Below are 24,601 nucleotides of genomic sequence, written 5' to 3'. Positions count from 1 at the left end.
CTATCATTATTTCTTACGTACAGATTTAGAAGCATGCATGCCTTTTAGATGCTAATAAGTGTACAGGGATCATTCTTCAGTCCTACCTGAACTTCAGATTTAAATAGGAAGCACAGAAATTCCTTTGCATTGCTTAAATATTGTATTAATTGGAAAAGCTGCTCCTTCCTAATGTGTCCATTGTCTAGCAAGCTTAAATGTTGCTTGCTTAGCTGTGTAATCTTACAGCTCTTTTTTTTTCCCCGCGTATCAGCTGAGTAAATTTAAATGTGGAAGTAAGTAATTTTTCCTTTAACTATGGATGAGTTGTGCTTTATGCGTGCTGCTCAGCAAATTAGACTCAGTCTTCTTTGAACATATGCAGTAATTAAAATTACAAACAAAATTTAAGTGTTCTCTTCCCCATCCCCCCCCCTTTTTTTTATATTATTTCCTATTTCACACCTCCCTTTTTTTTGTTGTTGTTTTTTGTTTTAGTTTTCAAAAGATCTGAGGACAGCTGATCAGAGCACATCGAGTCCCATAGTACTGGGTTCACTTCAGTACCAGGAACTGAATTAGGATTGATCAGCAGGTTGCAAATTCTTGATCTTGTCACTTATGACATGTGTCCAATTTGCTGGAATTTCTTCCTCGTTGTGTCACCAGACATCTCCTTCTCTCACCAGCTCCCTCTTCAGCCAGTAGCTTTTCTGGCTTCTTCAGGCAACTGAGCTACTCTTCCATGTGTTTAATTCAAAGGCTGCTCTTCTTCATGCATTTTCTATTTGGGGATTCACTTTTCCAACAGGTATTGGAGGATGCATGTTATGGAGCAGCTGTTATTTTCTAATAGCCCAAGAAAATTCATCCTCCACAGTGTGTCTCCCTGTGGCTTTTATTCTGCTGTTTTTCCTGTTCTGTCCTTCAAGGTGCCCATTTTCAAAACACTTCAGCAAGGCACTGCTTCCTGCTTTCGTTCCATTCTCTCCTGGTGATTACACTCTCTACAATGCACATTCATATGGAAGTCAGAGCCATGGATCTCTCTGTAAACAGAGCACGCCGGTACCTTGGCGCTTCTTCATTCTGCCTCCAGTTGTTTCAGTTTCTTAGCACATCGCCAGCCTCTCCTCTTTGTCCTTCCTGAAGGAAAATATTTACATACTTTCTGTGCATGGTGTGACTTTAGAGCAGCCCACTGTGCTGTTGGAATGTTTTTCTGCAGCTGATGAAGTGTGTTCAGACTTTCCTCTTGACTTTTGTGCGCTAGTCCGAAAATGAGGCCTAGCGGAGTTCACTGCATCTTCCATGCATGTGTGTAGAAATTAGTCTCTGCCTCACTGTCCCTTGACTTTCTTAAGAAGAAAAGAACTTGTCCAGAGAGATGAAGAAATTGTTTGTGACTTGTGTGGTTTTACAGGTAAAACTTTTAATTTTTATTATTATTATTATTTTTAATGCCATTATCAAGGTTAATTTTGTAAAGGTACCTTGAGATAATGCCTTCAGCTCTGTTTGTCTCTGCTGGTATGTTATTCTCCCCTATCCGCTTCTCAGCTTCTCTGGCAGCTTCTAACTAGATTTCACTCACTGAAATTAGGACTAGTTCTGCAGTTCCCTGTTTATTTTCCTTCAATCCAATGTTTGTGTGAATGTCCTGCCAGTACCCAAGCCATTTCATCTTACTCCTTCTCAGGATACAAAACCATCCTTGCCTACAATGAATGTAGAACTTAGGCCAGTACTTCCAGCTGGTTCTAAACACTGCTTCAAATGCTTCATTCCGCTTGGGTTCATCCATTCCAGAGAACTGTTCAATGAACCAGCTTTGCCTGTTTGTCTTCTTCAGTCTCATCTGCTTCCAGGTAGTGGGTGTTCTCTAATATTCAGATCTTCTTTGCAGTTCCCTGTTACATCTGATGCGGTTTACTGAACGGGCAGCAAATGAGGTTTGTGACAATGTGTAGTTGAAAGTTCCACACCTGTAAAGTCAAGGTGGACTTGTTAGTCCTTAGCCAGTCTTTCTGATGCCTTCAGGTTATACCTGACTGGCTTCTACATCTCATCCTTCTCACAGGTTGACTCAATTGGTGCTTGACAGCTGCTGAAGACAGGACAGGATTGTGATCTGGCAAGCCACATCATCTGGGAACATCCACCACTGAGAGTCTGCATTGACCCAACATCTAATTTAGCAATAGCATCTGAAATTGGGTTTTGTGTGTGTGTGTGTGTGTGTGTGTGTGTGCGCTTTACCCCTTTTTATTTTTTATTTGGCCAATATATGAACCTCTTACTTTGCTAAATGAAACTCAGAGCCAGAATTGCATTGCCTCATTAGAATTTAGACAATTCATGTTCTATGCAACTGATAGTGTGGATGAAGAAAATTTCTGAGTCCCGTAGCTTGATAGAAGGAAAACTGCAACATCACTACGTCTGCTAACAGTAAATATGAACATCTGTTGCTATTTAAAAAAGCTCAATACCTATATCCACAGCCAGCCACACTAATTGGCAGGCACCTCATCTAGCACTTATGCAAGTGCAAGTAGTGGCAAATATATGGTTTTATACAATATGTATTCCTCCAGTAGCTGGGCTTAAACACTCTGTCTGTCAGGTAGCTGGCCCCTACTTCCCTAGGTCACAGGAACCAGTGTCTGGTACTCAGTCCTTTTCTCATGCATTGGTGTTATCAGTAGCTGGCCTTTGGTTGCTGTGATCTTCCAGGTGTCTTGTTCACAAATTCTCTTGCTCATATGCATGCATGCAAATGTGTCTCTGGCAACTGGTCCAAACCCGTGGTCCTATTGACAGGTGACACCCAGATCCTCTGGTATGGCTAGAGATTGGCTTGGAACTTCTGGTTGCTACAAGAGAACTGAAAAGCTGACTCATCTGGTGGGATTTTCAGACCACAGGCTGGTCATTGTTATTTGATGGCCATGAGGTTAGCCAAGTCAGGGTGCTGGGTAGAACTATTGGGATTTTTCCACCTCTGTTATTCATCTACTCCTTTTTCTTTGTGTGCTTTGTGAAGTATATAAAAATAATAAAGAAGAATCACATTCTGTGGCTGTGATGTTGTTTTGGGCAGCACACCAAAAAGGCTTAATTAGTTGTAGTATTGTCAGGATAGCAGCACTACATGAAAGGATGCTTTTGTGTAGTCTGTGGAACTGAAACAAAATGAGACAGCCTATTACTATGCTTTTAGACTCCATGGTCTGTACTAATAGAATAATAAATGTTGATCTGATATAGATTTATGCAACCACTGGCATTTATGTATGTATGGAAAATCAGTGTTTGAATATCATGTCAGTAAAAGCGTTGGCTAGCACAAAAAATTCTTTTGAAAGATTTAGAAGAAAATTTCTTACTGACGTTGCAAATATTAACTGCTGGAGGATTCAAGCTTATGAATCTATTTAGTAACTTAATATTTTTAAATAACTTGATTTATTACTATTATTTTTTTTTTAATGTGATGAAAACTTGCATGTTAGTTAATGCCAAAGTTTATTTATAAATAAACAAAAAAGGTGTGAGGGAAACAGACACCATATGGCTGAGCACTGCATCAGATGCCCACTGTTTATAAATCCCTCAGCCTCTTTCCACAGCTGCTATTCAAGAATAGATCACAGCGATCCCACCAATAATACTGATAGGCAGAGAATGTTTGATGTTGTTTTAATGAAGAGTAAAAAGTCATTCTGAGAATTTAAGGCCTTCGTAAAAGGACTGCTCTGTGAAAGAGAAATGGTATTCTGCACTTGTAACTCCAAAGTGGGGGCTTGCTCTGTCTACTTGCAGATACCCAAGTTCTCTTTCCCCCAAACATTTGGTTTTGTACAATGCAACAGTGAGAGAAACATATTCCAATGCAATTGTGTACCTCTTGTGTCAGGCTCAAGAAGAGAACGTTGTGGGTATCGAATCCTGCGCCGCCATCGTAATTCAGAAGATTGCATGGGCAAAACCAAGAAGTTCAATGAAGCTGCAACCCGTGTAAAAGAGATCCTCCTCAGCACAGTCAGTCCAGAACAGTTTGTTTTAACTCTGCTTGAAGCTGAGCCTCCCAATGTGTTGGTGAGTCGTCCTAGCAAACCATTCACCGAGGCCTCCATGATGATGTCCCTGACAAAACTGGCAGACAAAGAGCTGGTTCACATGATTGGCTGGGCCAAAAAAATTCCTGGTAAGAGTTTCAATGTCTTTTTTATCTATTTCATTTGGTGTCATAATGGCATAGCACTATAAATGCGTAGTATGAAAGTCCTATACTTGCCATGCCATAGCAGTCATGGACAAATTATTGCTCTCAGAGCTTCACTTGGAAGCATTCTGAATCAGAAAACAGCCTTGCCCGTATTTGATATCTCTTGCTAGCTGAGTACTTGTTGAGGTTGCTAAAAAGCACAGTTGGTGTAATTTTTATCTCATCAGCTTTAAATGCCTGATTAATCAAATGTGTATTAACTAGACTGCTACTGGAGAAAACAAAACCAACACAAATGGTTTCCTTGAAATCTAATGAAGACTTTGTATTGACGTTGGTGAAAACTGCTGTGTAGCCAAGAACTGAGTCTCCACAACTGCTTCAGCTGACATAATTGGTACATGAGAGAATCAGATTTGGGTACACTGTATTGATCTCAGAATTACTGTGTGTTTTCCTTCAAACCAAAAATGAACATGAATGGTTTGGGTCATGCAAAGAGCATTAACTGAACTACAACTGTGCGTGTTGCCGTGAACGTAACTGCTCCCTAAAGTGTCCACGGATGTGTTATTCTTTAACTTCAGATATAATGCTCTGCTAGAAGTGAGTCCTCCAGCTGCATGTGCCTTGTACAGCAGACGTGTTCTGCATTGCATCTAGCAGTCCTAAGCCTTGTCCATCCACACTGAGGAGTCTGCACTGCATGGCTGCCGGGCTGCATCTCCTCATTATAGAATGCCCTGGTTAAGCTTCTGTGCTGACAGGTGCAAGTGTGATAGTTCTCAGGTGTGCAAGTTCCAGGTTGGGTGCTGGGAAGGAGATGCTAGCACTGCACGAGCATCTGAAACCATGCTAGCTATCTGTAAGGGGATTTTCCTGTTAACGTGGATCATTTTAAACTGAGTGCAATTAAGCAATATTTGAAAGGAAAAAATAAAGTAACTTTTCTAATTACAGATTCATTTCTGGCTTTTACTTTCAATTATGTCAGTTTAAAAATGAGAATGGCAACAAAAGAAACCACAACCTTGGTCAGAAATGAAACTGTCGTATTTCGAACTTCCAAACCAACTCCAGTTTTGGCATCGGTTACTTCTAGTTTGTCTTCAGTTTACATCAGAAGTAAAAGCTTTTTCTTAGCAGTAAGAGAATTGTGTGAAGAGAACCTGTTGAGGCGACCAAAGTCCTTTAGAGAAGCTCCTGGGAATGTTTACACTTGATCACATGTGTTTGTTTTTTGTGATCACTCATGTCACACAGAACAGAAATAAACACTATTTCAGAAGAACGCCAAAAATAGATGTGAAATGCAACATGTTCCCAGTTACGAATAACATTACAGTATAACGTGGCTTTTACAGCATCTTCTTGAACATGGCTTTTTTTTCTTCCTATAAAAAATAAACGTGATGATGAAACTCAGACCGTAGGATTTCAGTTTGCAAATTCTTCCCTGAAGTTTGTCATCTAGATCCATGCAACAAATAAATAAATAAAATAGTTCTCGACTAAAGGCCCGCTGAGCACTCATTTTACAATGATTTTAATACATTTCCCTTCTAAACTAGTAGATGGATGACCACCACAGTAATATCCTTAAGTAAAAGCAAATCTTTTTAGTGTCCTAGTGCTGTATGTGCTATATGCTGGTAGGGGTTTGTCTGAAGAGGAAATCTAAATCTCTGCTTTTTTTTCCCTTTACTTAATTTCTAATGACCTTCTTTTATTACGAGTCTTGCTCTGTGAGTATATTTTTGGTATACAGTCGGCTTATTGGATTGAAATTTTGTTGTTGCTCATAAAAGTAGAAGGCAACACCTGGACTGTTATGTTTTTTTTTTTCTCATGAGTTCCGATGAGTTTAATTTGATGTTATCAGCGGGTATAACATAGCTTCTATAATTGCCTTTGACTTGGTTGACCTAGTTTAAGGGTGCTTAGTTTAAGGGTGAATGGAGCTCATGGCTGTACCCATGTGGCTGAAAGATGGGATGTTGTCATGATGTTGAAGTTTGGATTCATTATGGAACACAGTGGCTGGCCAGAGTGATATCTTTGGGTAGTTACTGCATATCCAGAAGATTATTTTTCTATTTTTCTTTTCTTTTTTTCCTGTGCTGTTATAGCAGTGTATCTTAGTAATGCCTACTAAAGGATTAGATATAGAACACAGAATTTAAAGGACATGTTCTACAGCCACAGAAAAATGAGCAATTTACTGTACTCTGTAGCAAATGAAAAGGGACTTCAGATTCTGCAATAGGAGCTGTCATGCTAATGTGCTATCCTCAACCTTTAAACATGATTGCTACAAGGAGAAAAAGAATAGTCCTAATAGCAGTGCTCGATGTTCATAAATCATACTGTTGATGCTGGTAATGCGTATTTAGCAGGTGTCATCTGGGATACATCTGAATCTCTAATTACCTTTACACTGAAAACTGGGACTTGGTCTGACAGCTCTACTGAGATTTGTTTTTCAACCCCATAACTGGTTGTTTATGGTGGAGGAATCAGCGCACGCCTCTGTAACTGTTGATTTAAATAACCCCCTGAAATGTCTTTGAGCTGTTGTTTCCCAGGAAACCGTCCCTGTCGGTTTATTCTATTCACACTTCCATGGGTATTTTTCTAAAAGCACTTTTTAAATGATGAGGGTTTGGGTCTGGCAGATAATCTGCCGTTGGCTGTGAGTTCTGTAGTAAATTCTTTGACAGTGTAATCCGTGAGGGAAAGTACAGCTCATGGGCTCCTGTTTGCTCCTCTTGGAGTAAAGGAGTAAGGCTCTCGGTGTGAAAGGCAGCAATTTCAGCCATGCAAAGCCAGAGTACGCATTATCCAGCTTATGATAACCTGGGGATGTCACCGACTGCCTTCCAGGACAGTACTTTAATAAGTTGAAAATGTATGGAATACATTCATATAAATCACTGGGAGCAGATTTCATGGCAGCGCAAATGTACAGCACGCATTTGAGATGTCAGAGAACTGTCCAGAAAGAACTGCAGGAAACCCATCTCCCATGGCCAGGCCCTGTAATGAGTTTTTTTTACCGTTTCGAGCCGTAGTTACCAGCACCTCTAAAGAACCTTTGTGTTGAAGCACCTTTGCTAGCAGTCTTATCTGAAGAGTTTCCGCTTTGAAAACTTGGACCTGGTCTTGATTTGGAACAGGGGTGCAGACTGAGTGCAGAACTGAGCGTCATTGTCTTTGTGATTTTCTTGGGCTGGCATTTTGGTAATGGGCACTTCTCCATTTTCTGTGTGGTGGTCGTTGTTAATTCTTTATTTCCCTTCTGTGTGCATGCTTTGTTTTTCTTTATTTGTAGAACAATTGAGTATCCCAAGTCAGAAGGGACCCTTAAGAACTATGGAGTTCAACTCCTTCTCCAAGGCTTTTCTTCTTGCATGTTATTGCAGAAGAAGGGACAAGCAACAACTTTTTCTCTCTTCTGGCTGTTTTGCCACATTATCTGGCACTTGCTCTAAGTTCCAGTGAGAACTAAATGCTAGAAAAGGGTTTATGCCCTATTGCATCAATTCTGTTCTTACTTCTGGTGTGCTGCATATGGAGGTGATGCAGACGTTACTACCACTGCCAACTAACCTTGTCTTTTCTTTTCCTTGCTTTGATCAACATGTGGCATTTAGAAATAAGGTGATAGCACAGGGTGACTGTGATGTGGCTTATTTCATAGGTACTGAACAAACCTGAAAACATGGCTGCCTCTGGAGATCAAATCAAAACTCCAAGTGACAGCCCTGCAAACAGCAACCTTACATGTAGTGGGAAAAGAATGGTCTGTTTTCATAGGAGTCCTCCACAGTACGATGTGATAAATCTTTAATAGATGTGAGTTTCCAGAGTGGGTCCTTGGTACCTTCAAAAGGTCTCTGGGGCTGTCATCTAAAGAGGTGCCCACATGTTAGGCGGGTCTGCATTCACCTACATGCTGATTGCACTTCAGCACTGCTCTATTTATTTATTTTCCCTGAAGACATTCAAGGCAAGGCTGGATAAGGCCCTGGGCAACCTGGTTGAGCTGTGGTGTCACTGTTTGTTGCAGGGCAGTAGGACTAGATGGCCTTCAGAAGTCCCTTCCAACTCTAAGTTGGATTCCATGGTTTCATTTCAAATGTTTTCTGGAAGGTGTGTCAATGATAACCACAACTATTTATGTTCCCAATTGAGATGGCAGCAATGCACTTTGGACATCAGTGCCTCTTTTTCCATCTTTCTTCAACCCACGTTTCTTTTTTCTTTTTTTCTTCTTTTTTTTTTTTTTTTTTTTTTTTCTTTTTGTACATTCAAGACATTTTTATAAAAACAGAGATGTAAACAAGTTGATTTATTTGATGCTGTTTTCATCATTTCAGGCTTTATTGATCTCAGTCTCTATGACCAAGTCAGGCTCTTAGAAAGCTGCTGGATGGAAGTTTTAATGATTGGTTTAATGTGGAGATCGATCGACCATCCTGGGAAGTTAATTTTCGCACCGGACCTTGTACTGGACAGGTAAGAGAAATCAGCTTCTTGAGAGCCCTTCAGTTAGCGTGTTTGGAGGGAGATGAATGGAGAAAGGAGGGGATGAAATATTGGAGATGATGTGAACATTTAATTTAACAGTACCATTCACTTGTATTTTACCAGTTCTATCTTGAGAATTCACACGCTGAGCATAAATAGTGCTGTCAAACTTGAGAGTTCCTGAATTCCACTACCACATAACAGTGTTGAGTTTCTCTGTGTTTTTCACTATTTTTGTTGGTTTTGATGCTTTTGGCCCAGGGCTCCAGATGCTATAACTGTAGACATCAACACAATCTGCTCCGTTATCAAACAGCTTCCATTGGCCAATAGATTTTCTCCCTAACCCTTAAAAAAATAAAGAAGAAAAAGGAGTAGAGAAAGTTTCAGACTCTGTTTTAATTACTTAAAGTAGTTTATCTCAGATTTCTTCCTGTAGTTTCATATTTACATTAATGAGTTTTGTAGCACTAGCCAAAAGGGATTTTAAAAAGTAATTTGGTGTTTAATACAAAAAGTTTTCCTCAAGCTTAAGTAGAGTGTTTGAAAGTTTAAAACTTATTTATCCATAGCTATGTACCAACAGGGAAGAATATGGATTAGTGAGGATGTTTTTCCACAGCATGTTAGAAATATTTGATTTGGGCTTCACGTTGGTAAAAAGCCAGAGAGAAATCTGCTGTCTTGGCAAGGAGTAAAATCACTCTTAACCTTTTCAACCTGGGGAAATTCGTATCTGCGCCAATCTGGGCTTGAGCTAAATAGTCATCACCATCATAGATTCAGAAAGCAAAATGGGTTAGTAAGAGAAATAAATTTGAATTACAGAAGATTTGAAGTAAATTGTGGTTTTCTTATATAAAATTCAGTGCAAGGACACACCGGGTTGTTCAATGCAATGATAAGAAATTGATGAAAATGTACAATACGTTCAGTTCCTCAGGAGCTAATATGAGCCGAATGGAGTTGGCTTGATAAATTCCTTCAACTCCATAAGACTTAACAGAGTGGGAGCTAGCAAGCATCTGCACACCCTGTATTATTTCTAAGATATGCTGGTGTGAACTCTAGCTCCATTGCCCACACAGTCTTTGTAGACTTACTTCTATGATGCTCGTGTCTTTGTCTTGATTCTGCCAGCTGCTGGTCCTCCTCCAAAGCTTGAATTTCTCCTTTGCCAAGAGAAGCCTTGCAGTAATGAGGCAGCTGCCTTTCTGCAGGCCGTACCTTCAGCTCCTGGCTGGTGTTACCTGCCTGAGTGCTCATCACCTCCCTTTGGGAGCCAGGAGTGCTCATGCACCACTGTCCTTAGGTGTGTCCCACGTTAACAACACAGCAGGCAAAACTCTTGGCTTACAGGTGGTGTAAGAAGCATCTCTTTGAATACGGCATCACAGAGCTTAACTGCTTTGTAATTCCAGTGCCTTTAACAAAAAATCTGAAGCACTAACTGAAGTGGTTTAAAATTACTTCAGTTTTCATTTTAAGCCTATTGGAATGGCTTAAGGTGTAAGTATTTTTTCAGTTCATCCTCAGAACTGGAAACGTTCCTGTTTCTAATATCCAAAATGGAGGAGGTTAAAATCACCGTTCACTTGCAACCATAAACAAACAAACAAAACCAGCCAGACAAAATCCAAAGCTATTCAAAAGTGAACACCTTCTACAGGTGGTTTGGATGGTTGTAGGAATCTTATTGTTCCAAGAAACTTACTTTAGTCAGGCTTTCTTAATTGTTAATTCCTTAGTCCTCTGTCAGGTACCATCAGGGATGTTGTAGGTTGTGACATGAATTCCTCATGAAAGGACTGTGGAAAACGATTCAAGGAGGTGTCATGCTCTGCCCTGTAGAATGTAGTTTAAAGCCGATTATCAGAAATTATGCTGGTTGTGAGGTTAAAGTCTCTTTACAGAAATATGGCCATACTTACCTGTGGTCAATCCTGTAAGCACTTTAAACACTTTACAGAGAAAATTAGTTTCTTGGAGGTGCTGACCTCTTATGCCATTGTAATTTTCCATTTAGATTTCCTGATAGAAGCTTTTGAATGCTCCCACAGACTGGACAGATAGGCTTCTTCCAGCATTCTTTTTGCTTTGGCTTTTATCTGGCTGAGTCAGAGTTCCTTAATTCTTCTTTTTTGGTAACATTTTAAATGTTTCCATAGGGACGAGGGGAAATGCGTAGAGGGAATTTTGGAAATCTTTGATATGCTCCTGGCCATGACCTCGAGGTTCCGAGAGCTGAAACTGCAGCACAAGGAGTATCTGTGTGTCAAGGCAATGATCCTCCTCAATTCCAGTGAGTACACAATTGCCTCTGACACTCACCAAATTATACTTATTTCGACTGCGGCTGGGAAATCAGTGTCTAAAAATGACAGAAATATCAAATGAGATAAGGCAGAATTCAAAGGGAACGCTAAAAAGGGACTTCATGAAATCATAAGGGGTTTTGCTCAAGAAACTTCTAAGCCATATTGTTTGGATTTAGGGTCTCTATCCTGCTCTAAAGAACTGCACAAATAACCCCAAATCTGAAAACCTGCTCACAAGTTGGGGTTTGTGACCCAGGTGGTGGGTATGTCCTTTTCAAATCTAAACCCCAATGATCAATCAGGATTGCAGCTCATTGCTCCATGGATCCTGGTCATGGGTGATGCTGCTTCGTGCCTATACAAACCTGTTCTTTGCTCTAGTAACATAATTTAGTCAACTGAGTGGCAGTCAGTTGTGCTGAAATATTCCTATTTAATGATAAATAATTGGTAGAAATGCTAGAAATAACAGTTCTGCGAGATGAATGTGAGGACAGCAAGCTTGCTTTGCAGCCTTCTACAGCCTATGGTAAAATCCTTCTGCTCCCCAGGACGTTTTGTAAGGGCATAAGAAAAACAACAAGAAAAAAACAACTGAAAACCATCTGTATGTAGAATGATGATACTATTTACATCTATTGTTTTCAGATGAAGCTTCTGTGTAACTCTCAGCAAGGTTTCTGAAGGGGAATAGTCCAGCTGTTTTCTGACTTTGTTTGTAGAACAGATGCCGTTATTTCAACTGACAGGAAAACTCTTCCATTTATTTTTATTTAGCCAAAGGGGGAAAGAAATGCTCATTAGCCGTGGCTTTTCTTAAAAGCTTCACCTCTCAAAAAAACCCCTCTCTTCTCCTCTCAAGGCTCTCCTTCCTTAGCAAGGTTTATCTGTTACTTCTGTTTTTTGGGGTGTTCTGGAGCTTTCTCCATCCATAAGCATCTTTGGGATTCTCTATCAAGAATACTAGTGCGTGTTTCCAGGCTTTCCAAGTGGCAGTTTCTTCTCTCCCCTCCCCACTCCCCTTTCTTCTGCTTTCACTGACATCTGAGGGGTCTCACGGCAGGCAGGTGCTGTCCTGTGGCACCATGGTGAGCTGTTGGGAGCCTACAGCGGTCAGTAAGAACAGCTGCTCTCCTTCCCTTGGATTTACTTGGAGAAGAAAGGGGTTTTTTTTTCAGCATGAACGAAACTGCACCGTATGGTGTAAAAGGAAAAAGTCCTGGAGAATGGAGAGCACGTCTGCTTCCCCACAGACTGAGAGCTCAGTCTGACTGTGGAGTCTGTGTTCAATGCGTCGTCTTGGGAGGATTTGGGAGAGTTAATCACTATGCAGTCGATGCAGAAATCCAATTTGGATGAAGAAATACAAGCTGAAGCTTGGTGTGATGCATGCAGCGCTGTTTGCATTGTGTTGGGGTGTGTGAATGTGTGTCAGGAAATACAACTTTTCTTATCCTGTGAATTATTACATTGGAAGACGATCCACGGTCATAGTTTTTTGTGCCTCACAAGCAGGATTTCTTTGTCTTCTCTGGTAGGCATGTTTCCCTTGTCAGCAGAAGAACCCGAAAGCAACAGGAAGCTGCACCACCTGCTCAATGTGGTCACAGATGCTCTGGTGTGGGTTATTGCAAAGAGTGGAATTCCTTCCCAGCAGCAAACAACTCGCCTGGCCAATCTGTTGATGCTGCTCTCCCACGTCAGACATGCAAGGTAAGCCTTACAGAACGTGAGAGATATGCCGGCTGTTTGTGATTGCTTCTTATAGTGACAGAGTCAGCCTAGAACTCCACAGTGCCCCTGAGGGACGCTCTTCATCTCTTTTTGTAAGACTATCCTTCCTAGCGTGGCTAACTAGGCAATGTGATCAGGTGTTGGCTGGCACTCAGCGTGTCATCTTAATATTAAAGCGACCTCTTAACTGTGTTGTGTTAAAGCATTCCTACATACTCTCCTGAAACGTTTAGCAACAATAACACAAATTCATCCCTTTGACAAAATAAAAAGGAATAGTGATAGTAACAATAAAAGAAACACGACAACCACAAAACTCTTCTGTCCAGAAGTCCCTTTCGAAGCTGATCCACAGCATGGAGTTTGGAGGAATGAGGTGTGGTTTAGACTCTGTGCTTGTTGCGGGCCAAATATTTTGTGTATCCTGGGAGCCACAACCACTCCTTTTACTCAGAACCCTTGCATTGTGCCACCCATTGCAGTGATCCCACACTCTGGCATAGTGATACGGTAGCGATACAACTGCAGAGATCTGAAGTCAGCAAAGTGTCACCGTACCTGGCTGTATGGCAAAAAAAGAGAGGATTCTTAAAGCCTGTAGTTATCTGCAAGATCTAATGCTGGACACGCAGAGAGGAAACCAACTGCTTGAAGTCAGCCACTATCATATGGTCTTCCCTCTCAGCAAGTTGGGAGAAGTAGGTGGTTAGTAGAGCTACGTGGTGTGAATTCCCCTTTTGTTTACAGCTGCAGCACATGGGTCTCCCGTGTTTATGGCACCAAAGAAGCTTTCTCTTTCATCTCAATAGGAGTGATACATCTGAATCATGTTCTGATGACGCTTTGTGTCAGAAAGCACAAGTCCTGGTTCTCTAGATGGTAGATCACAGCCTGAGAGCATTAGGATGTTACTGCTGCTAGCAGTACATGATCCCACAGACTGCAGCAGTTATGTCTCTTAACTCATAAAAAAGGAACTCCTGAAGCCACGAGTGTGTTTTCCTTCTCTGTACTGTCAGACCCACATCACTGACTTTATTTTCTCTGTTTTCCTTCGCAGTAACAAGGGCATGGAGCATCTGCTGAGTATGAAGTGCAAAAATGTGGTCCCGGTGTATGACTTGCTGCTGGAAATGTTGAACGCGCACACGCTGCGAGGGCAAAGGAAGTCCCCAGTCACACATCCTGACTTTGAACAAGTTTCGCATTTCCAGGTCTGAACAGAACTACGGGGCTGCCCCGTTATGCAGGCTGTACCCAGCCTCTGTTTGCTGAAAGCTGTGGGAGAAAACTAAGCTGCTGTGATGGGACTGCTGGAGCGTGACCTGGTGCGAGTTCTCATCTCTCCTAGATTTACTGTGGGATACCTTGGGAAAAGCTTGCGAGGCGCACACCTCTGTCTGTTTCTGACATTATAATAGCTGCACTTTTATAGTGCCTTCTGTGAGACTCTTAAAAGCACCTTATGAAATTAAGCCTCAGAACAGTCCTGCAAGACAGGGAATTATCGCCTCTCCTTTTTAAAAGCAACTGAGACAAAGAGATAAAGTGACCGGGTTGAGATGACAGAGGTCTGTGTCGGGGCCAGGGGTCAGGGCCTCGCTCTCTGTGTCCCAGACCAATCCTTTTAAGCACTGACTAACTGATCTCCTTTCAGTGTGAGGCAGTATGAAATATACAGCAGCAGTGTTTGGGACGGATCTGCTTACCTGTGCGTGCTGGGCACTGGGGAACGCTGCTTTGCAGGTGATGTGCACAGTGTAAAGGAGTTCCCTTTGTTCTTAAATATGCAATGGCTGCGTGGGCCCTTGTTTGAGGGCCATTCTGAATAGCATCTTGGGCCAGTACAGAGCCTCTTCAGAAATGTGAAACCAAGCTTACATTCGCGTTTTGTGAGCAAGTTCTTAACACCCATGTTATTCCTTGTGTATAATTCCTCAGCGCTTTAAACCAGCACCAAACTGCCGGCTTCTTTCAGTCAGTGCTGACCTTTGAAATGTGTTCTGTCCGTGAGATGCAGATGTTGTTTTCTATATTTATTAACGATGTTGAATCTATTATAACGTTTAGGTACAAAAGGTTGCTCTGTGAACATCGTGTGCGTTCGTATATGCTCTGCTAACTGGGGCTTGTGAGATCAGCGGGGAAACGCACCGCATTCCCTCCCATTCTGACTGCCTGTGGGTCTGGGTCCTGCCCACCCCAACCTCACTGTAGAGGCAGGGGATGGGAGGCTGAGCTGGGCTGCTGCCCTCAGGTTTGCTGCTTGCTCGTTCTCCAAGCATGTGACACCTGAAGCTGTTCCATATTTTGTGCAGGATCCTTCAGAGGTTTGTTTCACAGGCGCGATGGCTCATTGGAGTTGAATGTCACTTGGGATGCAGGCTGAAGCCTCCCTGTAGTGCTGACTTCTGCATGTGTTTAAGACCCTCTAAGGGAAATAAAGCAGGGAAATATCTCATCTGACCACCTCAGTGAAGAGCAGGATGGCACCATTTGTTCCAGTCGCTGCCAATGTTGCATTTTGATGTGAGCTACGATTGCAGCTGCTATCAGTGGAGGTGTTTAACTATAATACATGCATGTTCTTGGCATTGCAGGTGCGGTGACATTAAACTGGGACTATCCCCAAAAGTCCATTTTGAGCCTAAGTCTTTTGGATGAGGGACTTTGCGCCGTTCCCCCTTTGCATGCTTTGAGTTCCTTGCAGACCCTTCATCCTGGTGTTTTTTGAAGCCCGGGACAGTATTTTTTATAGGAGGGGCATAAATCACTGTCAGTGAGTTGCACAAATCTCTTGTCCTGATTTTGATCTTGTACTATACGGGATGCTGCTGCTGTCTGGATTTTTACTGGCTACCTTTCTATTGTTTTTAAGAACTGTAATATAGCAGTGCCCTTCTGACCAATCTCATATTTACTACAAAAAGAAAAAAAGAAGAAAAAAAAAGGGGGGGGGGAGGGGGGAAATGTAAGTTCAGTTCTTGAATTCATTGGCTCCTTACTCATTTGGAGGGAAGTTTTGCTGTCAAAACACATCCTTTGGGTGCCATCACCTCCTGGCCTCCCCATACTGTAGTGCTGTTCCTCTGGTTTTCCTTCTCCTTGTGTGTTTGTTTTGTTTTAATACAGTTTTTGAAAGAAACACCAAAGTGCTATTTTTTGTTCCCCTATCAAGGCGCCGAGTTGATGTGCACACCTGAAGCAAAGGACTGGGAAACTGGGGAGGAGATGGTGTCAGTTGTACAGCAAACGTCTGGATGTCAGTTTGCTCTGGGTTGATGCAGAAGGGCGACGCTGCAGAGCTGTGCCATGCTGTGATTCCCATGCTGTTTCTAATGGGATATAATTAAAGCAGATTGTGTTTTGTTAAATGTCGTTTCATTAAAAGCAACTAGCAGTGTTTTAAAATGGGCAGAACCCAATAGCTCTCACGTCTGTGGATTAATGTGACGGTTCATGTGTGGGCAAAGAGAAAGGTGTTTGTCTCTAGTATGGCACAGCTGATGAACAAGGACCTTGTGACAAGGCAATGAGCAAGGGTACGTTGTCTCCCAGGTAAGATATTGGGTTAACTGCGGGTCTGTATCCCACAGATCTTCTCATGTACTGCAGCCCAGGTGAGGAGAACATCCGTGTCCACCCCAGGCCTGAGCAGAGCTGTCGGTGCTTTTCAGCTCCTATACAGGGAGCATCGCCATGTCCAGCAGGAAAGAACTGAGGAGCTGCAGAGGCCCATCAGGAGGTGAGAATCTGGCTGCACTGCAGCATCCCTTCCCTGCTGCACATCACTGTCTGCCACAGAGCGGGACTGGGCCAGAGGAGGCTGTTTCTGCCTGGACTGTGCTGTGGTTCTGGGAGCTGAGATGAGGGTGTCACGTATGATTCATCTCCAGCAATGCTACACCTTTTCCAGAGCTCCGTGTTCTTGCAAATTACATTTGGTGCTGCCCGAGGGGAGAAGATGAGTGGGAAAATCCTTCCCTGACACAGTGCCTGATTGGGTGCTCCTATGAAATGTGCAGGAAAGCAAAGACAGATCACACATACTGTCCGTATCAATACGGGTAGTGCCATAATATCTAGGGAACCTGCTTGAGATGGGGGTTGGACAAGATGCTCTCCAGAGATCCCTTCCAAGCCCTCCAATTCTGTGACTTTTCAGTTAACTCCTTCCTGATTGAATGCAACACGGGGAACGTTGTGATGAGTGGAGAGCATCCTTCTCACTGCTGGAAGCTTTTGTTTTCCCCTTGGTGGTGTATGGGAGATTGGTAATCACAGCCTGAGCCTCTGATTAATCAGCTGAGGCAAGTATGGGGTCAGCTGCGGGAGCACAGGTGAGAGTGATGTAGCTGTGCTCCCGGGAGGGGTGGAGCTCGACTCCATCCCTTCTGAGACCTCATTTAAGGGCTGACTCCCACTGAAGCAGTATCTCTTGGAGATCGCTCACCAGTGAGGACTGCCCCAGCTTCTTCAGCCAAGGCACCACCACTGGTGAGTTTTCCTTTACTTATATTTACTTATATCTTCTGTACATTTGTTACCATCTGTACATTAAAAACCAATACAGGTGGCATGTTGAGAATCAAAGACATCTGCTGTGTTTGCACCATTAGAGTGGTTTAAAGAGCTCCTAGAAATGCAGTGAGTCCTTGGAAAGGTGCCTCTTTATCCTTTTGAACTGTTACCAGTGGGCAGCTTAATCTAAGGTAAGAATTATAGTTTTGTTTGGACATCACTGGAGAATGTATAATTTAGACTTGCTGACAGAAGATGCCAAATATGTAGGTACAAACAGACACAAAAGATTCAAAGGGCAGCTCAGCCCGAGCACAATGACGTTGCTGATGGCCGCAGGTTTGATGGGGTTCTTTAGAGGCACAGCACTGCTCTGCTGCGGGATGTTCCTGGCAGCTTTGGGTCCCAACTATACAGAAAGCAAGGATGTGCTTTTTTCTTTGAGTTAGACACAAATGGCTTCTAAAAGCCAGGCCAGAGCCTGCTTTTGTGTGTCCAAGGTTGTTCTTTCTTGCCTGAGTGATAGAAAATAGCTGCGCGCTGATGAAACAGTGTCCTTTCTCCTTTTCTTAGGCTGTGCTTTATCCCTCATATATTAAAAATGTTGTGTTTATTATGGAGTCTATTTTGATCTTAGCACTGAGAGCTGATGGTAGAGAAGGGGGCAACTCTCTCCCTTCCCTGTCCTTTCCCATGAAGATAAAAAAAACTGCCCATGGCAAACAAGTTGCTCGTACCTTGGCAGCTGATGTTTAAAGCAAGGTATGGATGTGCATGGCTTCATTTGAGACGCCTTAAACCGAGTATGGTCTGATGTCCTGTCACAGCAATTACCGGTTTTTAAGGTCGAATTTTGATCTCCTGGCCAGTTCCCTGGATGGCAGACTAGATTGTAACAGCTGACCTTGGCTGCTGTAAGCCAGCACAGCTATGGACGGGAGTCAGGGACGTGCCTTGGCTGTTGTTACCATTCTTCTAAGAAGAAAGAGTTGGACATTATTATTTATGTCCTGCATGATTTTAACTTGGCAAAGTTAAGGATGTGGTTGTATATTGTGCTGATATTAAGGCTAGCTTTGTAAATGGGAGTACAGAAAGCAAGCGGATTGCTATCATGTATTGTTATTATTTCTAGTGTTTTACTACTGAACTGAAGTGGTGAGTTAAAAGGCAGGGTATGTTTCATAGCCAAGGCTTCATTTTGTTGATGATCTGGATATTTTAGAACCATTGTCCCTTCTTTAAGCACAGAGGTCACCTACGCTAACACGTGGTTGAGTGTCAGCGATTCCTATTTAAGTGCATTAAAAGCAGACTGTGATGGTATAAAATGCCAGCTTCTGCTGATACTGCCTAAGCAAATCTTCCTTTACTCATCACAGCGTTGTGTAGTGAAGCGATCCCGTACCCATGAACAGTTCTTTCTGGACATTTCTTATGTCTATTGTCCATAGAGTTTTCTGAGTCCTGCTTCCTACGTGGTATTAGCTTCAGTGGTTTATCCTCACTGCAAGTCTGGAGTGGAAACAGTGTTAGGAGTGAAGCTGGCGCCTTTTGTTTCGTGTGTGGCATGGATGGGAAAAACAAGCCAACCAACCTCCTTCCTGTCTCTTGGCTATTTAGTTCTGTGAATTCAAAGTACTTTTCCAGTGATGCACGCATTGTTCAGTTGTAGACGTTTGTGGCTGAATAAACAGGTAAAATGAAACCTAAATATGTGGGTTTTTGCTCATTTCTTTCTTGTATAGCTGATCTCAGCCTGCTTTCTGGAGCCTATGAGGTGTGGAATCGTGGTGTCTGTGGGTAAGTAAGTGTCTCATCCTTACCTTCACAGTCACCTTGTATGCTGTAGGTGGATTTGTCAGGTATGGGAGTCCTTAGGAAGTTTCACAGCTCCAAGTGACTCCGTAGGTTTCAGGGATGGGCAAATTTAATGGCAAAGGTGCCAATTTGTAACAGTTCTGAAAGCAGAAAGTGGAGGGCTGTTTGTTTGCTGACCGATTATGGGGAGGAGTTGGGCTAGAAACCTCGGAGGGTCCCTTCTGACTCAACTGATTCCATGATTTGGGAAGGAGAAGTACAGCTGGAGGCCAGTTTTAATCCTTCATACAATGCCTGTGCACTGCTGTGCATGTGCACACTTTGCTCTCCCTATCGCTCCTGCCCTCTTTACTTTTTCCCCCTCTTCACTGAGCGCTAACAACTCAACGCCGAGTGCCTGAGTGAGAGGATGACAGCAGAGATAGGTGGAGATGTATCATGACTTGTTTGAAGCAGACATTCGAGTCAGCCATACTACAGTACGGTGGTTATAATCAACCGGAGGTAACACTATTTAAACTAGGGTTGGGGGGAAAAAACATTTAATTTCCCAGAATTTATCTTTTTGCTACATTTTGAGATAATTTCATAAGAGCTCCTCATATTATACATTACATCAGCTCAACAATTTGATATAACTATATAATAAGGAAATTGCAGGCTATGAAATTTTCCTTCGACCTTTTAGCATTGTTCCAATTTTTTCCCCTGCTTAAGTTGCTTAATGGCAGTAGAACTGAATATCATGTCAGCAAGTGACTATTAGTTCTCGGCAGAAAGGTTTGCATGGGCATTTGTGACAACCTGGCAATGAAATAATGGCGAGAGTTGGCTGACTTCTGCAGGGCCAGAAACTTAAATGAGCTCCATCTGAAAGTAATTGCTTTCAAAATACAAAATGATGATAGCGGAGGAAGCGGAGGAAGGAGAGGTGTTGGGGGGGGGAAGGGCCCGTTCTCTACCTTGTGGTATGTTGTAGGCGCACACGGCAGCAGCGGTACTACAGAGCTGTGAAACTCAGATTCCAGTTTGGAATTCTTCCTCTCTTGCCCTGCTGTGGTAATACAGCTTTTGTCACTGCTGTGTGAGCATGCAAATATGTGGACTGATCAGGGTATAGAAGGCTCATCACTGCTGGCACACATTGGTTGCCCCCACGCCACACACACACCACTACGCCCTGCAGACAGTGGCAGAGTTTTAATGAGAACTCAAACTGTACAAAGGTGAAGCAATGGTGAAGCTGACTGTACACAACGTATCTCAAGCCATTGCCTACACTGTAAATTTCATATTTAAGGTGGAGAATCTTACAGCAAGTTTATATATATATATAAAAAAAAAAAAGCAAAAAAAAAGCACAATTCTCTGCCAAGATCCTGTACACTATTCAGCAGGTTAAAAACTGAAAAAAAAAACCCACTTTCATTAAAAAAGTCATTACAGTATTTGCATACATCAGGGATAGTTGTCTACACAATCGTGTTCATCTAGAAAACCTGTGCATTTAGAAACCATTTCCGTGCACTGCAGCAATTCCACATTTCAAAAGTGGTACAGAAAGACAACACAGCAGTCCTAACCACTAGGAAATTACATGTAAAACAAAACAACTGCGCATCCTTTTATTGAATGTGCCAGATGAATAAAAAACACAGTAACAAAGATTGGGAAAGATGCAGATTTCTGTTTCTGCCCAGTGATCGCAGCTCCAAAAGATAACAGTAATGTGAAGTGTGTGCAGTAATTGTTTGGGGCAAAATGCCTCTTCAACTGCTCGTTCATCGCGCTGACCCAAGACCGACTGCTGTGATTGAGATTACTGTGAAGTAGTTTCTGCATCTAATAACTCAGCATTTGATCACCTTGCAAGCTTAAGTGCACTGCAGCTACAAAACAGTGTTCTATTGCATCAAAGTATAAAGTGTGTTGCTTACGGTTTAAAAATCTATAGAAAAAGTTCATTTTCCATACAAAAATGCTGTAACTTCCTCAAGATATACACTTTGAGATGTGAAATTTAACACGTTCCCATCCACCAGAGAATGCTAAAATGTGAGGCTTTATTCAGCTGCAGCACAGGCTTGGGCAGCGGTGTGTAGGGTGGGAAGGTGCTGCAGTGGCCTGTTTAGGGAACTAACACAGCATACAAGTTTCTGTATTTAACTACGTGATATCACCGTTTCATTGAAGCAGCATAAAAATAAGCACCGCAAAGAGTGTGTTTTGGTATAACTGAAGACCCCTGGGCTTCTTCCTATGTCGGTGGAGGCCCATCAGTGTATCGCAGCATGAGATAGAAAGAACGGGCAAAGTTGTTTGCCTGGGTGCAGCTGTAGTCTTCCTCAGAAGATGGAATCATGCACGCCAGAAGTAGAAGCAGTAGAAAGAATAACTGTAGGGGTAAAGCTGCTCGTAACACACGGTAAAAGAAGGAGGGGGACCGAGGGACCACGTGAGTCGGCTGTGTGTGGCTTTCAGCTCTGAAACGAAGACACACACACACACACAAACACACAAAGAAACAGCACTTCAGAGTTTGAATTAAGAAGTCATTTTAACTGCCTCTCAGGGGTTCATACCCTGTACCTTCCAGGGTACAAAGCTGCACTGCACAAGAGCGCTTTAACTGTAACATCAAAGCATGCAAGACTGCTCTGGAGAAAGCCAGCTGTTAGATTAGCTTTATATTTCTTCTTTATAGATCTTTTTTTCCTTTACGGCCTGTTTTCACTAAGTGCCTCTAAGGTGCAAGTTGCTTCGTACAAGTATGGTGGTGACTTACTCAGAACTCAAATATTCCCCCATGTGGCTCAAAAAGATCTTCTCAAGAGGGAAGACAAGCTCAGATTGCACAGCAGTGCAGAAACTGAGAAGCTCCATCTGTATGTTAGCTTACTTAAGAGGAACAGCTGCCTTGCCACTTGTGTTGATACAAATTCATACCTTGTGTTGCTGTTTTTTCTGCCATCTGAAGTTCTCCTTATTGTGATCTGTTGAGAGAAATAGGATCGATTATCCAGGATTCAGAAACCATAGCAAGGAATTTCTTTCTTTAAGGAAGGCAGCCGTAGGCCTCCAGTCCTGCTGTAAGTTCTGTAGTAATGCATGTGCATCTAAAAGGTGACATGATTTCATCTGAGGAACCTTCAAGCAAATCACACCCAAATAAGCTTCATGCTGATAGTGAAATAGCTTAAACAACACATAAATAAAAAATACTAGCCTTCTTCACAGGAGGGCTGGATTTCACTGCAACTGGATGATAGACTTCTGAGTCCAAGTCATCTGGAACTGGCAGGAATACTCTGCTATCCTAAAAGGTAACCACACGTCCCTCTTTAAAATGCATCCTCAGAATTCAAAACCAATGGAGTTCACAATCATCTTCCATTGTTTCTCTACAGCTGCACAGCTTCTTTAGCTGTGCACAGCCAGCAGTAAAGAGATGCTCCGGTTCTCTAGTGTAACAAAACATTATCTGCTATACCTAACCAGAAGGAACTACCAAGGAACAAGTATGTGCATGTATTAACTTGAAAACATCTCCATCTGATAGTTCTCACTGATAAGCAGCATATTTCTGCAGACTACTGAGCTTCTGTGTGTTCATTACACACTCCTAGCCTGATACGCGGTATAGCTCAAAGGATCAATTAGGTTAGAAGGGACCTCAGAAAGCTGATCAAGTTGAATCTCTTGCTCAGAGCAGGGTCAGCCATGAGATCACAGCAGGTTATTAAAAGCTTCCTCCCGTTCGCTTTGAAACCCATCAAGGATGGAAACTACACAACCTCACAGGGCCATCTATTTCAGTAACCAACTAGCCACGTGGTGCTATAATTTTTCCTTACATTGAGACTGCTCTTAGCTTCTGAAGGTAGAATTACTGAGAAGTGTTTATAAAAGACTGAATTGAAACTAATGCTATTATTCATAAATAAAAAAGACTCCTGAGCAAGTATTCAAGCTGACTCACCAGACTTCCTTGTACTGTTTTCAAGTCATGTGAAACTTGCTCAATAAGCTGTTTCAGTTTCTTTCCAATCACATGGACCTTCTCATCAGCTTCAATGTAATCTTCGCCATCAGATTTAAGCAGCAGGTAAGCAGAGAGCTCTTGAAGACAGTTTACTTTAAGCTGCTGTTCCAGCAGCTCTTTCTCCAGTTGCTTAAAGGAAAGAAACAAAAAACAGCACGACAAGCTGTTACTTCCATCTTGGTGGATGCTCCCTTAAGCAGATGAGCTTTTGAAAGCTTTAAAGAACAACTCAACCTGCCTGTCCAGTCCCAGTATATGGGAACTGCTCTTACAGCTACACATGAAATCGCCATTCCTTTTGTGGTGAGAGCTATTGATTTACTGGAAGAAGTGAGGTGCTATAGTCTCTACTTACCATTAACTCTTTCTGGCTTTCCAGTACTGTATGGGGGTCAGCATTTGGATCTGTGATTTGTGCCTCATTCCTTCGGCCTTCAGCACTTGCTAACCACAGGATCAGTTCTTGGCTTTGATCATGGAAGTCCTAGAGGAAGAAGTGAAGGTTTGCAAAGAAGAGAAAAAAGATATTTTTGCAGCATTTCCAAAACACGAGACCCAGCCCCGATGAGAAAGAGCTGACAATTAATTAATAATCAGGGAGGCTTCAGTTAAACGAGTACATTCATAGGATTAAAAGAAGTATTATCCGTTCCGAAGATATTTTTGCCAAACCCTTCAAACCCAACCAAGTCAAGTTTATCATGAAAAATAACAGGTGTTCCATATTGTAAGCAACCATTTGGCAAACAAGTAGGAGTCTGCCCCTCTGTTCTCTCCCCATATCTATCCCACAGTAACATCCTCCAGAAGACTTTCCCATATTAGCTACATGTTGTATGCACCTGGCAATGCAGTAGGGCTTGCCGTAAACCTTTCCTCCAGTTGTCCAACGCATGAGTGGCTTTCTCCCAACGCAAGTTCACCTTCCGAAGCCTGTTCTGAAGCTCTTTGAACTCTGTGCTATCCGCTTTCTGGAATTCTTTGCTGCTCATGTTAACTGAAAGCACCACCGCCTTGTAGTTATCAAACGCTTTAAGTATGTCCTGGTAAGAAAAGAGGATTAGGAGCTTCTAAGAACAATGAAAACTTGTTCGTTATTTGCCATAAGATATCCCCACCATAAAACAAATATATACAGGTATTGGGGAAAACTGTTTAATGTGTTCCTTAACAGTGTCTGAAAAGGTACCAGACTCAAAGCAGGTGCTCTTTTGTATTTTCTTCGCTTCAAAGAAAACCAAGGTGCTTGGGCCTGTTCCATCAGTCACAAGCATTATGTCCTAATCCCCTTCTGCCCTTCCTTCCTCTGTGCTTAGCATTTCTGTCTCTTTTTTTGACATTTGTTCAAATATTCTCATAGGTCATCGCATGATATTTCTTCTTCATTTATAGAGGTTTAGCCACCACTCTTGGACCCTCAAAAGG

The 24,601-nt window shown here is 42.4% G+C and overlaps 2 protein-coding genes across 3 annotated transcripts in view; one reads left to right on the top strand and one right to left on the bottom strand.

The window, feature by feature from the left end:
• ESR2 (estrogen receptor 2) overlaps positions 1-15,716 on the top strand; it is a 42,783-nt gene extending 27,067 nt beyond the window's left edge. Inside the window, exons 5-9 of one of the 2 annotated variants that reach the window (XM_072337712.1) lie at positions 3,899-4,189; positions 8,590-8,728; positions 10,909-11,042; positions 12,597-12,771; positions 13,853-15,716. In XM_072337712.1, the coding sequence (XP_072193813.1) occupies positions 3,899-4,189; positions 8,590-8,728; positions 10,909-11,042; positions 12,597-12,771; positions 13,853-14,012 (899 nt within the window). In that variant the 3' untranslated portion in view covers positions 14,013-15,716. The remainder of the gene's footprint in view (positions 1-3,898; positions 4,190-8,589; positions 8,729-10,908; positions 11,043-12,596; positions 12,772-13,852) is intronic. The other variant, XM_072337713.1, reaches the window with a different exon arrangement.
• Positions 15,717-20,315: 4,599 nt separating this feature from the next.
• Positions 20,316-24,601, bottom strand: part of SYNE2 (spectrin repeat containing nuclear envelope protein 2) — a 162,388-nt gene continuing 158,102 nt past the window's right edge. Inside the window, exons 113-118 of the mRNA XM_072337588.1 lie at positions 24,019-24,219; positions 23,532-23,660; positions 23,114-23,305; positions 22,361-22,450; positions 22,081-22,127; positions 20,316-21,617 (exon numbers count right to left, since the gene is read on the bottom strand). Of these exons, the coding sequence (XP_072193689.1) occupies positions 21,392-21,617; positions 22,081-22,127; positions 22,361-22,450; positions 23,114-23,305; positions 23,532-23,660; positions 24,019-24,219 (885 nt within the window). The 3' untranslated portion in view covers positions 20,316-21,391. The remainder of the gene's footprint in view (positions 21,618-22,080; positions 22,128-22,360; positions 22,451-23,113; positions 23,306-23,531; positions 23,661-24,018; positions 24,220-24,601) is intronic.

The sequence above is a fragment of the Excalfactoria chinensis genome, chromosome 5 (genome assembly GCF_039878825.1).
Source record: "Excalfactoria chinensis isolate bCotChi1 chromosome 5, bCotChi1.hap2, whole genome shotgun sequence".
Classification (NCBI taxonomy): Eukaryota; Metazoa; Chordata; class Aves; order Galliformes; family Phasianidae; genus Excalfactoria; species Excalfactoria chinensis.
Note: the sequence above shows the minus strand (reverse complement) of the source record. Positions and strands in the feature narration are given on the sequence as shown.